The 19,197-nt window shown below is 17.6% G+C and overlaps 3 protein-coding genes across 3 annotated transcripts; 2 read left to right on the top strand and 1 right to left on the bottom strand.

Annotated features, from left to right (window-relative positions):
- Positions 1–845: 845 nt before the first annotated feature.
- LOC726501 (uroporphyrinogen decarboxylase) lies at positions 846–2,877 on the bottom strand. The gene is made up of 7 exons (XM_026440727.1): positions 2,812–2,877; positions 2,288–2,590; positions 2,016–2,174; positions 1,731–1,892; positions 1,418–1,555; positions 1,161–1,334; positions 846–1,043 (listed from the first exon to the last, which is right to left on the bottom strand). The coding sequence occupies exons 2-7, from the start codon at positions 2,582–2,584 to the stop codon at positions 903–905; spliced, it is 1,071 nt and encodes a 356-aa protein (XP_026296512.1). The 5' UTR covers positions 2,585–2,590; positions 2,812–2,877; the 3' UTR covers positions 846–902.
- A 7,407-nt stretch (positions 2,878–10,284) lies between these two features.
- Positions 10,285–14,861, top strand: LOC726058 (FACT complex subunit Ssrp1). Its single transcript, XM_001120264.5, has 14 exons — positions 10,285–10,335; positions 10,672–10,857; positions 10,947–11,162; positions 11,262–11,437; positions 11,548–11,683; positions 11,779–11,882; positions 11,949–12,077; positions 12,283–12,574; positions 12,674–12,832; positions 13,463–13,603; positions 13,796–13,987; positions 14,083–14,298; positions 14,373–14,441; positions 14,633–14,861. Exons 1-14 carry the CDS (start codon positions 10,285–10,287, stop codon positions 14,750–14,752), a joined length of 2,187 nt encoding a protein of 728 aa, XP_001120264.1. The 3' UTR covers positions 14,753–14,861.
- Positions 14,862–17,405: 2,544 nt separating this feature from the next.
- Positions 17,406–19,062, top strand: LOC100576378 (ribonuclease P protein subunit p30). The gene is made up of 3 exons (XM_026440764.1): positions 17,406–18,479; positions 18,693–18,840; positions 18,936–19,062. The coding sequence occupies exons 1-3, from the start codon at positions 17,892–17,894 to the stop codon at positions 18,986–18,988; spliced, it is 789 nt and encodes a 262-aa protein (XP_026296549.1). The 5' UTR covers positions 17,406–17,891; the 3' UTR covers positions 18,989–19,062.
- The last annotated feature ends 135 nt before the right edge of the window (positions 19,063–19,197 follow it).

Raw genomic sequence — 19,197 nt, 5'->3', positions numbered from 1 at the left:
AAAATAATTTTTTAACTATTAGATTCTGATAATTAAAATAATCGTCTTTAAGATTTTGCATGTCAAAATCTACAAAAATATAAAAAATTCAAATAATTTTTATTCTTTTCTAAAATTTAATCTTGATTTATTGATTTTATTTGAAAAGATTCTAAGTATTTTTATAATATTTTTTATAGAAAATATATACAATATAATGAATTCAATTTTGTTTTTCATAGATTTTAATTATATTATTTTATTTATTTCTAATTTATTTTGTTTGATTTGTTTCATTAAATGCAAGCAATATGTAAGGAATTATTTAAATTTTAAATATGAAATAGAAAAAATAATTTAATTACATTTATTTAATTTTATAATGATAATATATATATATATATATATATATATTTTTTTCGTCATATGGTTTTTCATTAATTTAATTTTTGAATTTATTTTATTATATCTATCAATATAAAATACTTAAATAAAATAAAAATTCCACTCAATAATAGATTATTGTATAATTAAAATTAAAAAGAGAAGAATTCTAAGTGAATTTTTGATTATATAAGACTTGTTGATATTTTTATTCCATGTATAAAATACATGAAATACAATAAAATACAAAAAGTTTCTATATTTATCATAAAATCACGAATTATCTATATTATTAAACAAATTTTCTATATTCTTTAAAATCGAAAATATTTTAAATATTAAGAATTTTATTATATTTTATTAATACATTTTGTTCATAGATTTCTTATAAAATAAAATTTTCTTAAAGATATATATATTTTATTTTTAATATAATTATATTAATATAATTATTTAAATATGTTAATTAATATAATAAAATATAAATATATCAACAGTATTTTATTATAAATTTTATAATAAATACACAAGCAAATAAATTATATTGAATGAATTCCTTTGATAAAAGCAGTAACTGATGCAATTGGTGTATCTGGTAAAATTCCATGTCCCAAATTTGCTATATATCGAATTTTACCAAATTTCAATGCCATATCTTTTGCACGATTGATTATTTCTTGCTATAGAAAAAGATTGATTAATTTAATAACAAAAATAAATAAAAACTAAAAATAATTATGTATTAATCAGTTTAAATTATTATAATTTTATAAATATAATATTATTATATTATAAACCTCAGAACCATATAGTGCACATGGATCAAAATTTCCTTGCAAAATAATTTCAGAACCAAATTTTTTTCTTGCTTCTATAGGATCAATTGTCCAATCTAAACCTAATACTTCATAAGTTTTAGATTTTGCTAACATTTCCAAGGAATTTATAGTTGCACCTTTAGGAAAAGCAATCTAAAATTTGTCCTATTTTTAGCAATTTAAAATAAAATAAATATATTTATTTATAAATATATTATAGTATTTATTTTATTTACCATTGGTACTTCAGGAATATTTTCTTTTTTTAGACGCTGTCTGACTTTTTCACTAATTTCTTTTAAATATTTAAATGAGTAATTTTCAAATAATTCATCATTGAGGAAATCACTATGACTTTCAAATACTTGTAATAACTGTAAGAAAAAATTAGTTTAGAATGTATTAGATTACACAACCTATCATGGAGGTATTACTATATTTTGTTTTATTTTTATATTAATTTATAATGAATATAATTATATATTTTTTATTTTTAAAAATAATATTTTAAATAATATAAAATTTATGTTAATAAAGAAGAATTAATACCTGTGCTCCAGCTTTTACTTGCATTACAAGATAATCTATTATGACATTTGTAATAAGTTGTAAAAGTTTATGAGAGTCATCTGGATATTTATATAACCATTCTCGTGCCCTTATCATTGTGGAACTACCTCCACCTTGGATCATATAGCTCATTAATGTCCACTAATAATTCATAAATATGAATACTACTAAAAATTTGTTTTACAACAAAAAACATAAAGAACTTACAATGATATGTTCTTTTAAAAATCATAATATAAATCATATAAAAATTATTTTACTCACTGCTGCACCTGTAAATCCAATTAAGGGTACTTTCCCTTCTAGTTTATATCTTGTTAAAGTTATAGCATCTCCTACATATTTTAAATCTTTTTCTACATTTGGTTGAATTAATCTAACCAAATCTGTTGGATCTTTTAATGGTTTGGGTAAAACTGGTCCCTGTATTTTATAATAAAATTTAATTATATTTATATTTTTTTTAATAAAAGATTTTTTTGATATAAAATTATAAAAATCTTTTTTTAAATATATATATAAATTAAGAAACAAACCATTCCAGGAATCATTTCAACAGTTAAACCCATTGCTTGTGGAATAACTAAGATATCGGAAAAGATAATACCAGCATCTAAATCAAATCGTTTTATAGGTTGTAAAGTTACTTCACAAGCTAATGTAGGTGTTTGACAAATAGAGAAAAAATCATGTTTTGATCTGATCTCTTGAAATTCTGGAAGATATCTTCCAGCTTGACGCATTATCCATATAGGAATACGTTCTGTAGATTCTCCTCTTATAGCTTTTAAAATCAAATCATTTTTTAATGGTGGAAATTTCATTTGTGTCATTATTATCTAAAAAGAATATTACTTTAAAAAAATTGATTCATATTAATTTATAAAATTACAGATATATATTTGATAATTGACATAAAAAAAAATGAAAATAAAATTTTATATAAAAAATTTATAAAAATATTTCTAATTAAGTAATATATTTTAAATAATTTTTATATTATTTTTATAATATTTTTTCAATAAATATTTTTAAAAAATTATTTTTTTCATATACTTACAAAAAATACTCAAAAAAATATAAAAACAATAATATGATAATAAGCTTATATGAATTTTGCACTTTTTAAAATATTTTTTGTTTTTTATTTCAAATTTTCTTAAAATTTTTATTTTTAAAATATAAAATTATTAGATATATATATCTATCGAATTTATATATCTATACTATATATCTATATTATATCTATAATATATCTATATTATATATTTATAAAATAAAATATTTTATCTTAAATTCTTTCTTTTCTTCTTTGTATTATTTATGTAAATATATTAAAAATGATAATAAAATACTCCGATATGAATTGCACTTTTACTCTAGACCATGAACATGGTTAGAAATCTGTTATTATAAATTATAAATTTATAAATTTATTGAATTTTTTTGATACAAAATTTTAAATTATTTTTTTATTTTTATAAAATATTATTGTTTATGCTGACTATTTAGCGATAAAAAAAAGTTTCATTATATTATAAAAAAAATTCATTATGTGATAAAATATTCGTTTATCCGTTCTATATTATTCATACAATAAGATATGTGATAAAATGTACATGCATTACAAAATTTATTAGAAATTCAATAAATTTAATTATTATTACATAATTTAATTCATTATAAAATTAAAGTTACAGACTTATTTGTTAAGTAAATTAAGTAAATTCAAAAAGATTATATATATATGAAATTTAAAACTTTAAGAAAAAAATAAATCTATTATTGAAAATCATTAATTAGAAAAGAAACATAAGAAAATTTTGATTTTCTTCTTAAAAACATAACCATAATAATTATATATATATATAATTTATATATATAAATATATATAATTTAAATATATATATATATATATATATATATATATATATATACATATATATATATATATTTAAATAAATAACATTGAATATAATTTTTGAATTATCTATGAATTTACATTTTATAATTAATTTAACAAATTAACTTTATTTAAATTTAAAAATCTAAAGAAATTCCATTTATTTTGGAAGATAAAAAAAGTTTTATTAATTTTTTTTTAATAGTTTTCAATGTATATAAAATTTATAAATCTATAAATATAAAATCTAAAAATGCAAGTTTTAATGCAAATTTATTAAAAATTATTTATATTTAAAATCAAGTGTTTTTAGCGTATTTTATAGTATGATCATATTATATTCTATCTTTCTATCTATAATCTTATTGGTTTGCACGTGATCTATAATTTAATTTTCATTTATTTTATTTAAAAATATAATAATTGATTTCTAAAATATAATTTAATTCAATTAATTTAATTTAATTTAATTCATTGCTGATATTATTGACTACTATAAATGGCCGAAGAAAAATTCTATTTTAATTAAATAATTTTTAAGATATTATTTATTAGGATTTTTATATTTAATAAGATACATATTTTAATGAAAATTAAATATTTGAAATATGCGGATACACACATTTGATTTATTACATGCCAAAATGTCCACGAGTTTTGTTTAAAATTAATGACTTTTTTTGGATCATAACTCAAAACTATGACATCAAAATAAAATATCAAATACATTAAAAATATTTGATTTTAAATACTACTTAATTTTGTAATTACATTGGATTGTAAAATTAAGACTTTCATTTTCCATGCATCGAAAATTAACAAATAATAAAAAAAGGTCAATAATTTCTTAAAATGAAATTATCGAATTTGAATATTGAAAGAATAAAAAAAAGTAATAGTGAAATTTAAAGAAATAGTGAATTCTTTATAAATAATTTTTAAAAATTTTTATAAATAATTTCTTATAAATAATTTTTCTTGCTCTTAAGAAATAAATTTAAAATTATTTTATTTCACATTCAATGATCATAAATAAATAAATTTTCTCTAGACTAAATATATATTATTTTCATTATTTTTTTTTTAATTAAAAATAAGTTTAAAAAAAGAAAATAGTTACAGATTAAATATTATCAACATTTCAAAATTATAATTTTCAAGATATATAGTTAAGATAAATACAAGTTAATATTAATAATGAAAACTGATGTGAAAATGAATACAAACAAACATATTTAAAAATAAAAATGCAATGTTTTGTTTTATTTATATATATTTCAACAAATAATTCATACAAAAATTTTAATAATTTATTGCTGAATCTATTGTTGAAATATTATATTTTTACTTTTTATTATAATTCTTAATTTTTAATAATTAGTGACTTTCAAGAAAAAAAAACTACACATTTATGCGCAAAAATTAATAATGAAATTATATTATAAAAAAAAATTTTTATTTAAATTGAAAAAAAATAATAATTAGAGATGCGAAAGTATATTATAATATTATAATAAACCATATCGGAGAAAAAAAAATTTTATCTAACAATAACAAAATATAAATATAAATACAATAAAACAAATTAAAATTAATTCTAAATTAAGTATATCACAATTAGTAAATAAAATTAATAAATTTAAATAATAATATATTGATAAAAACAATTTATTGAATTTTACAAAAAGAAAAGTACAATGGCAAAATTAATAGCAGTTTTTTATTTCTAAGATTAATAATAAATAATAATAATAAATAATAATAAAATGATTGAAGTTAAATAAAAAAATATATAAATTTTTAAAACAATATTATATTTAATGAAATAAAAATTAATTTTTTGGTTTCAAGATAAAATGTGTAACAACAATAAAATAAGATTATAATAAAAATAATATATATTGATTAACAATACTGGATTTATTATGTTATTGGAGTTGTTTGTTTTTTCTCAGAAACCATTGTTAAAAATTATAGATTATGATAAAAAAAAATATAAGTTTTAATAAAAAATAAAATTTTAATAAATTTACATTATAATTAATAAAATTATTAATAAAACCATTATGTAAACAACAATCATGTTATAACTTGTATAAAATATATTTTTTTACATATATTCTCAATTTTGTAAAAAATAATATATACTTTTATATTTTTTGTTAAATATAATCATAATATATCATTTTATTTAAAAATTTTTTTGTGAATTATTATTTTGTGAATTGTTAAAATATATGAATAAAATATCTGTCAAAAAAATCTTTGTACATTTCTTATATATATTTATTATTTATCTATATCAAAATTTCAAATTTTAATAAAAGTATATACATAGAATTATTATATATTGTAATACATAATGGATTATATGAAATCATTTTTTTATAAAAAATCTTTTTGAACTGAAATCTAAAGTTTTAATATTCTTTAATTTTTGTATATTCAATTTTGCTTGATTTTTTTTTTTTTTTACAATGTGATGTGAAAAATTAAATATTTTTTATTTGAAAAGTTTTGTTTTATCTTGCATTACTACAGAATTATATTTTAAAAAATGAAAAAGTTATTTAAATTTTTACAAGTAATTTCATCTTCTTCAAATAAAATATTTCTAAGTAAAAAAAATATATATATCATATATATATATATATATCAAATAAAATGAGGTATATATTATCGGTTATATTCTATATATTCATAAAATTTTAAAATTAAAAATAAACAAATTTTTTGAAAAATTAAAAATAAAAAAGAAAAATAATTTATAATAAACATTGTAAATACTAATATAATACTAATATTTATATATATAGATAGCAATTTTTGTAAATATAAAATAATTTTTTGTTAATAAAATATCAGTTAAAAGAAATGAAATCATATTTAATCATATTTTTCCATGACTTTCCATATAACCAAATATAGAAAAAAAAAAATATAAAAATATATAATAATGAATTTCTTCTTATATTGCATTGTATTGTTTTAATTTATTATTACTCTTTTAAATTTTGCTAAAGAAAAGTATTACAAAAAAGATATTTTATTTTATTAATTATCTATATGCATCTTTTAAATATTTTATATATTAATATTGCATTTTTGTAATTATAATTTTTTTAATTATAATTATATATTTCCATATCATTTATATTCTTTAATACTTATATATTCAATCTTTCTTTTATATTTAAATATATTTATATTCAAAATATCAAAAATATCAAAATAATGTTTTCATTTATAAGTTTATCTGTTTATATATAAAACTTTATACTTTCTAATAACTTCATAATTTATATTTTAACTTTTATAAATTTATATATATACAAATTCATTATATATATAAATGTATATATATATATATATATATATATATATATATATATATATCACTATAAAATATACTTTTTTTTTAATTTTTTGCTTAAATACCATTAATTTATAATTTATAATTTTTCTTTTTATTGTTGCCTAATATAAATTTTTTTTTCTTCCTTTGCCTTTTGATTTGTTTAATATTAAATTCCTATATCCTGTTTGATTTTATTAAAGATTACATTAGTTGTGATAGACTAATAGCTTGATCATTACATTGTCTTGATCTCGTAATTCGATTTTTATTTGTGATATCACATCAAATCAATTGTTTATAATCAAATAAATTTACAAGTTTTGATTATACAAGGAAAAAATCAATGAAAAAAAAAATTTTATTTAATCAATTAAAACAGCAGAAAACATTCATAGAAATTCAACTTGTAGAGCACAATTATGTTTAACAGAATGTTATATTTTCAATAATTTTTATAATACAACTTATCACAAATTAATATTCTATTATCTAGTAACAGAAATCTAAGAGAGAATAAGTTACAATGAAATATATTAAGTCAAGCACAATCAAATGTACATGTATTTGGCTAATATTAAAGTTGATTTTTTCAAAAATAAAGCTTTGTATAAAAAAATGTTATTTTATTTTTTTTTATATAGATTCATTTCCTTTCCTATTATATTATATCAATTATTAACTATCAATTATTCTATATAAAAATATTATCTGTATACTTTAATAAAGTTTTATATAAATTCATCCCTTTTTTTATTATATTATATTATCAACTATTTTGTATAAAAATATCATCTGTATATTTTAATGCTTTAATTTTTTTAATTTTCTATGCAATCTGTAAGATCTAATATATATATATTATAATAATTTTAGTATATATTTACTTAATTTTTTATAAATTTGCAAGTGTTTCTACATTTTCTAAAATCAATTGTAGTATTTATTATGAGAATCATAATATTTTCTTGTCTGGTTTTCTATTTTGATTATTGTCCAATAACTTTAGGTTTAGTTTGATAATTTATTTCATAATTTTCTTTAAACAATTTGTAAGAACTATTGACATATAATAGATGAAGATTTATTGATTTATCAATTAATATTATCACAAATCTTTTTCATTTTCATATTTTTTCAAGGATTTTTCTCATTATGTATTTAAAACTTTTTGATGGTTTAAATATACATTGTTTATCTCACTAATATATTATGTTCTGATGTGAATTTTTTCTTGTTTTCTTGTTAGTTTTTCATGACTATCATTTCTATCTATTCCTTTTACATTTTTGTTTCATGTTTTATCTTATTTTTTTTTGATTATTGATTGTTTTTTTTTTTTTAAATTTCTCTTAAATTGTTATTCTTTTTTGATAAATCCTCAGAATTTTTTAGATTTTTTCTTTCTTTATTTCCTTTTGTTTTTTGAACTGTATTGTAATTGTATTTATATAATTATAATTTAAATTATATTATTTATTATTATATTATTATATTTTATTTATTATTATTATTTATTATTATTTATTATTATATTATAATTTAAATTTAAAAATTTTTATCTTTTGCTATGTTATTAATGTATTATTCTTTATTTTTTTTTTCTTTAATCTAAAAATAATTAATAAAAAAAATCTTTTATTTTTGTAGATGATTTTTGCTATTTGCTAAAAAAGCAAATAAATAAATATTATTCTAATAATTTTTCTATATTGATGAATTTATGAATAATTTTAAATCTTTAAGTCTATTGCACATCTAAATCACACATTCCTAACTTATTACTTTTTTTATACCTTTTTTTTTATCTTTTATTGTATTCTACATTTTCAGATTTCTTTTTTTTTTTTTTAGATCTTTTAATAAATCTATTATTTGTCTTTTTTTTTTGCTTATTCTTTCATTCTTTTATTTTCTTATCTATTTTTATTTCTTTATTTATTTTTTCAAACTTGTTTGGGCATTATATCTTTTATTTTACTTTTTTGTAGGCAAGATCATATTAATTACATTCCCTTTTCTTATATATTTTATATCTTATATTTTTTCATATTATTTGTACTCTCTTGCTAGTTTGCATTAATTTTTGAAAATAAAACAAAAAATAATAATATGATTGTATGTATTGTTTTATGGTAGGATTAGCTTAACAGATTAACTTAAAAATATGACCAAAAAATATTAATAACAAATTCATAAACAATATTTAAAAATCACTTTTTCACGTCAATGATTTTCATTTCAATTTTTGTAATAGTTTTTTACATTCATTTTCATTCATTTATATGATTTTAATGTCATAATATCTGTTCTCGAATATAATATCGAATAAATTTTAACAACTATTTATGTTAGAAATTATAAATTTAAAAATTGAGAAAAATAAAAAAAATAGATGATTATAATTTTTTCATAAGGATTTTCTTTGATTTACTATATAATTTTATTTATGAATTATGGATTTATTTTTTTATAAGTTTGAATGTTTTTCATATTCATTTAAAAAATTAATTATATGAGCCCATAATATTGCGATAATATTATTAAAAAATCGACTAATCAAGAAAACTCACGACAATATTATTAGAAAATCATTTGATTTTTTTTAATTGATTATGATATAATATTATTACAACAACAAATTTAATATCACGGCAATTAATTTTAATTTTAATTTTGAGGATGAAAAAAGTATATCATGATTGATTCACATTGTCATTGATTTACTGTTATATAAAAACATACCTTTATAATAATGTAATTCTAGACTTAATAATACAATAAAATAAGACATCCGTTATTTCTTATACTATCTCTTAATTTTCTAACGTGAGAATATATGCGATAATTGTGCTGACAAAAAGAACTTTCTTTAAGATCAGTGATTTTAATTTTATTTAATCTAGAATTTTTAATTATTATACTCAAGATTTAGATTATACATAAATCTCAATTTAATATTTAATAATTAAAAAAATATTAAAAATAAAATAAAAAATGAAATTTGTTTTTTGTAATATATAAAATGTATTTTATTATATTTTATAGTTTAAATCATTTATCTTTATCGAAAATATTTTAAAAACAATAACGTGATATATATTACAAGAAAAATTTATCTTTTATGTATTATTTTATTTTCTTATTTGATATTGTAAAAAAATAATTTAGAACTAATTTAGAATAATTTAGAATTAAGTGTTTGATTTTATAATTAAATGTTTAAATTATAATTACTAAAAAGAAAAAGAAGTTGATTTCAAACATTCTCAAAAATGGATTTCTTAGAATATACTGATGTAATTGCAGAAGTTAAAGGAGCTATGGTAAATATAATATAATATTTAAATTTTTATCAATTAATAAAAATATTTTTCAATTTCTGATACATGTGATATTTGTATTTTATAATTTTATCTATATAATTAATTTTTTTTTAAGGTTAGAATTTTAATTTTGAATTAAATATTATATTTTATAATCATTATAATAAAATTTTGAATAGTAATAATATTTTAATATAAATAAAAATACAAGTTTAATAAATATTAAATAATAAAATTTTAATCAAAATATTTGTAATTAGATGTTTAAGTTATAATTACTAAAATTGAAAAGAAGTTAATTTAAAATATTAAATTGTATAAATTTTTTTTATATAGACTCCTGGACGATTAAAACTCACAGATCAACATTTGATTTTCAAAAATCAAAAGACAGGAAAAGTTGAACAAATTTCAGCGACGGATATGGAAATGGTAAATTATCAGAAGTTTATTGGTACTTGGGGTCTTAGAATATTTCTCAAAAATGGAACATTACATAGGTTTCGTGGATTTAAAGAAGGTGTAAGTAATAGTTAAATTTTTCTTATTTAATATTTTATATATTTTACATTGCATTATTATTTATTTATTAAAACAAAACTTATTTTTAGGATCAAGAAAAAATTGCAAAATTCTTTACTCAAAACTATAAAAAAGATATGCTAGAAAAAGAACTTAGTTTAAAAGGTTGGAATTGGGGCACAGCTAGGTTTAATGGTTCTGTATTAAGTTTTGATGTTGGTCATCATACTGCCTTTGAAATTCCATTGTATGATGTATCGCAATGTAACACTGGTAAAAATGAAGTTACATTGGAATTTCATCAGGTATATTTTTATTATTATATTTTCAATATTTTTATTTTATTTACATTTTTTTTAAAATGAATAAAGATTTAGTTCATAATATTAAAATTTTTGTAATAGAATGATGATGCTCCTGTAAGTTTAATGGAAATGAGATTTCATATTCCGGTTAGTGATAGTGCAGATCAAGATCCAGTAGAAGCATTTCATCAACAAGTTATGGAAAAAGCATCTGTTATTAGTGTCAGTGGAGATGCCATTGCCATATTTAGAGAAATTCAGTGTCTTACACCTCGGTATGTATTTATATTTAATAAATATTAAAAATTAATTTTAAAATATGTAAAAAAACATTTAATAATTATATAGTAAAAATATATATTAAAAAATAAATATTTATTTTTAGTGGTCGTTATGATATAAAAATATTTCAATCATTTTTTCAATTACATGGAAAAACTTTTGATTACAAAATTCCAATGTCAACTGTTTTAAGGCTATTCTTATTACCACATAAAGATAATAGACAAATGTATTTTGTGGTAAGTTTTCAAAAAATTAATTTTATTTTTCTTTATTAATATTTTGTTTTATCTTTATTTATTATTAATTTTATTATTATTATTTTTTTTTTTAGGTCAGTTTAGATCCACCAATTAAACAAGGTCAAACACGTTATCATTATTTAGTATTATTATTCAATCAAGAAGAAGAAACTTCAATTGAACTACCTTTTTCTGAGTAAGTATCAAAATTTTATTAAACTACATTAATAATATTGTAATATATTTTTTATATATTACATAGAAAAGAACTAAAAGAAAAATATGAGGATAAATTACCAAAAGAGTTATCTGGACCAACTTTTGAAGTTTTAGGAAAAGTAATGAAAGTCATTATTAATAGGAAACTTACTGGTCCTGGAAATTTCATTAGGTAAATAAATAAATTATTTAATATATTAAATATATATATTAAATATTATTTATATTAAATATATATATATATATATATATATATATTTTATATACATATTATTATATATATTATATATATATACATATTATATATATATATATATATATATATAATATGTAGGAATATTTCAATTTAGTATAGGATTATTTTTTTTAAATTGTAGCCATTCTGGAACACTTGCAATTAGTTGTTCTTTTAAAGCAGCTGCAGGTTATTTATATCCTTTAGAAAGAGGTTTCATTTATGTTCATAAACCACCAATTCATATTCGTTTTGAAGAAATCGCATCAGTTAATTTTGCCCGTGGTGGAGGTTCTACTAGGTCATTTGATTTTGAAATTGAATTGACTAGTGGTGTTGTTCATACATTTAGTAGTATTGAAAAAGAAGAATATGGGAAACTTTTTGATTTTATTACTTCCAAAAAATTAAGAGTGAAGAATAGAGGCAAGAGTGTAAGCATTTCTAATATAAATATAATTTTTTATTAATCTAAGAACTAAATTTTATTTAGATAATTTTATATTAAGATAAATTTTTTATTTTCTCAATAGGATAAATTAAATTATGATAATGATTTTGGAGATAGCGATCAAGAAGATGAACCAGATGCTTATTTAGCAAGAGTTAAAGCTGAAGCAGAAGAAAGAGATGCAGAAGAAAATCAAGATTCTGAAGAGGAATCTACCGATGAAGATTTCAATCCTAATCAAGTATTATTTTATCATAATTTTAGAAATGTATAAAAATTTACATACAGTATTGCTTGGTTAAATTTAAACTATATTCTAATCAATTTTTAGAATAATTTTATGAAAATTTCATTGTTGGTTTCTAAGTGACATTCAACTAAGTATATTCTATTTTGTATATGTGTGTGTGTGTGTGTGTGTGTGCGCGCGCGCGCGCTCGTGTGTGTGTATTTGGAAATAATTAAATAATTTTTGAAATAATTTTTTATGAAAAAGTAAATCAAAAAAAAAAAACTTTTTCATTTAGAATTCCATATTTTTATATAAATTATATAATATAAATATTATATTATATTATTTATATATTATTTATATAAATTAAGTTTGAAAATTTCAATGAAATTGAATAATTAAAATTTACAAATGAAATTAATAAATTCGATTGGATACAATTATCAATAAGAGATTATTTTAAATATGAAAATAGACAAACATAAAATAAAATTTTATTGTTACAGTTTTTGTTTTTGAAAAAATTAAGAAATCAATCGACGATTTTCAAAAAATAATTTCTAAATGCTATATTTTTTGTTTATTTTCACAAAAAAAAAAAACTAAAAATTTACACATATTATGAAATTGATATTTTAGGATGAGAGTGATGTAGCAGAAGAATATGATAGTAATCCAAATAGTTCAGAAAGTGAAAATGATTCAGATGTTTCTGGAAAAAGTCAAAAAAAAGAAAAAAAGGAAAAAAAAGAAAAGAAATCAAAATCCGCTAAAACTGTGGTAAATATTTTATATATTTATATTTTATTTAAATTATTTTTATATTTTTTAAGGAAAAATCTGCAATTTATCTGCAATATATTTATATTATGAAAAGTTGTATTTATATTATAAAATACAAGAAATTATTTATATTAAAGAAATGAACTAAAATGATTTTAGATGATTAATAGCACATATTATTTTATTTAGTCAGAAAAACCAAGGAAACCTCGAAAACAAAAAAAAGAAAAGGATACAAATAAACCAAAGAGACCCCCAACTGCATTTATGATGTGGTTAAACAGTGCTCGGGAAAGAATTAAAGCTGAAAATCCTGGAATTGCAGTTACAGAAATTGCAAAAAAGGGTGGAGAAATGTGGAGAGAACTTAAAGATAAATCTGTAAGATTAAAGTTATTAATTTATTTGTGCATATTTTTCTATATAAATCAGTTTATGAATAATTATTTAAAATAAACTATTTAAAATGCATATAGGAATGGGAACAAAAAGCAGCAAAGGCAAAAAAAGACTATTCTGCATCAATGAAAGAATATGAAGCTAGTGGAGGTCAAAAAGATAAAAAAGAAAAAGGAGAAAAGAAAAAAAAAGAAAACAAAAAAGAATCTCCTAACAAGCTTATGTCAGGAACCAGTTTTAAAAGTAAAGAGTATATTAGTGATGATGAGAGCAGTAGCGATGAAGACAATAAGGTAAATTAACAATTGAAAAATATAATTTATAAACATTATATTAGTCATATCATTTTGGTTAAATATTTTTATAGAAATCAGAAAAAAAAGGATCGGATGAAGATAGTGAGAAAGAAAAAAAAAAAGGAGATAAACGTACTGCGGTAATTTCATTATTTATATTTTAATAAATTAATACATATTATCATATTTATATAAAGATAATTAAATTATATAATTATTAAATTATTTTTATTTGAATTAATCAAGATTGCTATATACTTTGTATTTTTTATATGTATAAGTATTTATATGTACTTTTTTTTGTATTCTATTATATGTGATTTTATTATAGGAAGATGATGATAAAAAAGTAAAGAAAGGAAAGAAAGAACAATCTGATGAAGGTAGTGATGATGAACCTATTGAAAGTACTCCACCTTCTAGCGAAGCAGAATTTAAAGATAGTGATTAATTAATTATATTTTGTAATTTTTCTTTTAATTTTTTTCTTTCTCTTATACAAGTATGTATTACTTATATTTTTAAAAATATTAAAATGTGTTTTAAAATAATATACTGAATATTTATGCAGTTGATTATTCATTTATGTAAATTTTTTTTAATGTGTTTAGAATATTATAATACATAAACGAGAAAAACAAAAAGTAAGAATATAAAATTTTAAAAGTTAATAATACTTACCAAAAACAAAAAAACATTCTATATTTTTTATTATTAACAAACATTTGATATTATGAATAATTTTCTTTGTGACACATTGAATGTAAATAGAATTGATTTAGAAAAACATTAAAATTAAAATTTTAATATAATTATTATTAATAGAAGTTATTTCATTCATAGATTAATAATAAACAAAGTTGCTAAAGATAAAAATTATCAGAGTTATTATACAAAATGCATATTTACTATTTTTATGTTCAAATAATAAAAAAACGTGAATTGACTTAAAAATAATAGTTTTTTATGTTTAATATCAAATAAATTGGAAATTTGCATTTCTATAAAATGATATCCTTGAGTTAATGTTCTTTTAAATTTCTCTATATTCAATATGCTGTAAAGAAATTCATTTGCAATATCAAATGTTCATCAATAAATATAAAAATAAAAATCAATTTTATTTGAAAGATCAATTGCAGGATATATTGATTAAATATTTTTTGCTTCTTATAAACTTTAAGTTCTTAAAATTGGACTTTTTTTTTTAATTCTTTATAATATAATAATAGCCAGTTGCTGGTTATATGTATAGAAAAAAATTATTTAGAATCTTGTCTTGTATAATATATTTAAAAATTCTTGAAATCGAAGAGAAAATTTAGTTTTTTTATAAGTTCATCATATACATATTTATTATTACACATTTAATTTATAATTATATAAAAATGTTTTTAGTAAATACATAAAAATGTCTTTTTTAGTAACGAAAAAGTAACTTTAAAAAATATTTACAAATATTTACAAGTTTCAAATATGAGTTTTAAAAATATTTAATTTATGACATTAAATATTTTAATATAAGTTATAAGATAAATAAATAGTATTAGAAAATCGTGCATCAAAATTTATGAATTTATGCTTCTTTCGAATATATTGAATTAAAATCCTAATCTATAATTTTAGATTCTAGAATTATTTTTGGCAATTTTTTTATATATATTTGACTAAATTTAATTTTTATTACGTAACGATACTTTCTATTTAAGTATAATTTATATTAAAATATTATCATAAATTAAATATTTTTATTTTTAAAAACTTCTTAAACCAAACTTTAGAATCAAAGTAATTTTCTTTCAAATATATTTTTTCATATTTATTTATTACATTATATTTAATCATGTATTGCTTTAATTGAAACATTTTTGAAAATATCATCTACTGTTTTAAATGTCTGAATTGCTATATAATTGTTATTGCATATAAACATTTATATTCTATAAATATTACTATTAATAATATAATAATAATTTAATATTTTTAAGAACATTTAAAACTTAATTTTAAGAACATTTAAAACTTAATAATATTTAACTAATAATATAAACTAATAGTTGGAAAGAAATAACATAATGCCATCTACCAGGAATATATAAAGATATATTTTCATGTGATAATAAATTATAACTTATGATGTTAATTGTAAATGTTATGATTTTTGTGAATTTGTTATCACAGTTGTTATCATGCTATTATATATAATGATAACATTATACAACATTATACAATTGCTAATAAAATCATATTTAGTTGCATAAAAACATATATTTTAATATATATATAGAACACATCATTTGCTCTTCACTTAATCTTTAATTTAATTTTACTATTTTCAAATCAAAATATAATATTAAACTCTACATATATAAAGCTCTTGTCTAGTATATACTCACTAGAGAGATAGATTAAATCAATTATTTAATTAGCATTTTCTCTATTATTAAATCAGTCAGAATGTAGTATCAGATTTTAAAAATCTAAAATGGAATTGGTCTTTGAGATTCAAGAAAAGAATTATTAATATAGGTAGCGACAATGTAACTAGAAATAAGCAATATGATATGTCTTTAAAAAGGAATTTTTGCAGCAACACTGATCTTGTTACAGATTTATAAGAATTTGGAAAACTGAAAATGTTAATAGCTTACTGTTAATAGCTTATGGACTCATTCTACTCATCAATCAATATGCAGAAGATATTCAAAATACAATATTATAAAATATAAATTATATAAATTTTTATATAAATTTTGTTGTTTGATATTCTTATTTATAAAATTATTCCGAAATTTACAAAAAAATCTTATATTTAATTCAATGTTTGATCATTGATCAATTAAGTGATTTTTTTCTGTGCAATTTTTCGCTAGATACGAACTCTTTTTAATTCTTTTTCCAAAATTTTGAATTTTCCTAAATCGTTTTATCCCAATGATAAATTAAATTCTATCTTGTACTTTGTATTTTTTTTCTAGGTTTAAATCTATTTTTGAATGCATCGGAAAAAAAGTTATTTCAATGCACATTTTGTGATATTTTTAAGAAGTGAAAAAAGAAATCGCATTATGAAGTCTTATGCTAGTTACTTAGGCATGGTTTACAATATTATTAAAAAGCTATTAAAAAAGTTACTAAATCGAATTCAAATAATAGCGCAATAATTTAGACTATACTATTATATACTATTATAAAGCTTAATTCTCTTGTGGCGAATTTTTGTAGAAGAAATTATGTGATGTGACACTTAGTTTTAGAAAAAGCTTAGCTATATATTACATCTTTTCTTAATTAGTAGCATTGTCAATGGAAGTAATATGATATTTATGTATTCTTTTCCTGTGGAAATTTGTTGCAGAGAAATTAAATTATTTTAGAGGATATAATATATCGTATTTGTTCGTCTTTTTATCTAATCATTTTCTCGTGTATAATAATTTAGTGTTTAGTGTTTGAAGAATTAAAAAAGAATTAAAATGATTATAATAAAATAAAAAAAAATAAATTTAAATTGAATTAAACTTTTTTTTAAATAAATTAAGAATATAATAAACTAAATTATTTATGTATAAATTTGATATATCATAGAAATGAATATTAGAGAAAGTACAGGATTTTATGATCTATGCATAAACGTACCAAAAAATGAAATACAAAATTTATATCTTATTTTATTAAAATTATATGAATATGGATTTAAAACAATTGCAATAAATACTGATATAGATGAAAGTGTTCTTGGAACAGATAAGAAAAAAAAAAAGAAAAGTAGTGATAGTGAAATATCACAGAATATTATTTTCAAAACAATTGACATAGAAAATATAAGAAAAAAATTTGATGGAAAATTAAAAATTTTTAATCGAATTACTTTTTTTTGTTCTGATTTTACTAAAACACATATATTAAATCATTGTTCCATATTAAAAAAGTACGATTTATATGCTTTTGCTCCAAAAACTCAAAATGCTTTACAATTTGTATGTTCTCAATTAAATGTAGATATAATAACATTAAAATCAAGTAATATAACTTTTAAGCTCAATAAAAAACTATATGATCAAGCAATTGAAAGAGGGATACATTTTGAAATTCAATTTATAGATCTATTAAATCTTGAGTCTAGGAAGCAAATTATTCATTATTCTCATCTTTTTCATACTTATGGAAGAAGTAAGGTATAAAAATATCCAAATGAAAATATTTTTTTATATTTTTTAATATTTTATATAATTAATTATATGATTATAGTATTAATTATTAAATTATTACTAATAATCTTTATCCAATAGATACTAATTCTAATTATTCTTCTATTTAGTAAAAAAAAATGTTTAATTATATAAATAATAATATAATTTTTAATTAAAATATTTTTTTTTTTTATTCAGAATATAATAATATCAAGTGGCTCAAATGATATTAGCATGATTAGAAATCCTTATGATCTCATAAATTTAGCATATTTATTGGGTTTAAATGAAATTCAAGCAAAAGCTTCAATATTATATCAATGTAAAAAGCTTTTATTACGAGCAGGTAATATATGATTAAATATATTTTTTTAAAATAAAAATTTTTATAAAAATAAAAAAATTTAATAAGATAATTAACTTTTTTACTTTTCATTTTAGAAAGAAGACGCAGAGGAAAAGCTGTTTTTATTATTGAAAATCAAAGGATTTAATTTTACTAAATAAGATTAATTTTTAAAGAATTAATATTTTTATAATTATTTTTATTATTAAATAATTATTTTTATTTATTATATATTAAAATATATAAAAGATTAATTTTTTCACATTTTATTAATTAATTAAATAAAATATTTTTTATTAAGATAAAAGAAGTAAAAAAATAAATATAAAATACAAAAAAAATAATTATTTGAAAAAA

This window comes from Apis mellifera, linkage group LG5 (genome assembly GCF_003254395.2).
Source record: "Apis mellifera strain DH4 linkage group LG5, Amel_HAv3.1, whole genome shotgun sequence".
NCBI classification, from domain to species: Eukaryota; Metazoa; Arthropoda; class Insecta; order Hymenoptera; family Apidae; genus Apis; species Apis mellifera.
The sequence above is the reverse complement of the archived record's forward strand: the minus strand, read 5'-3'. Positions and strand labels throughout refer to the sequence as shown.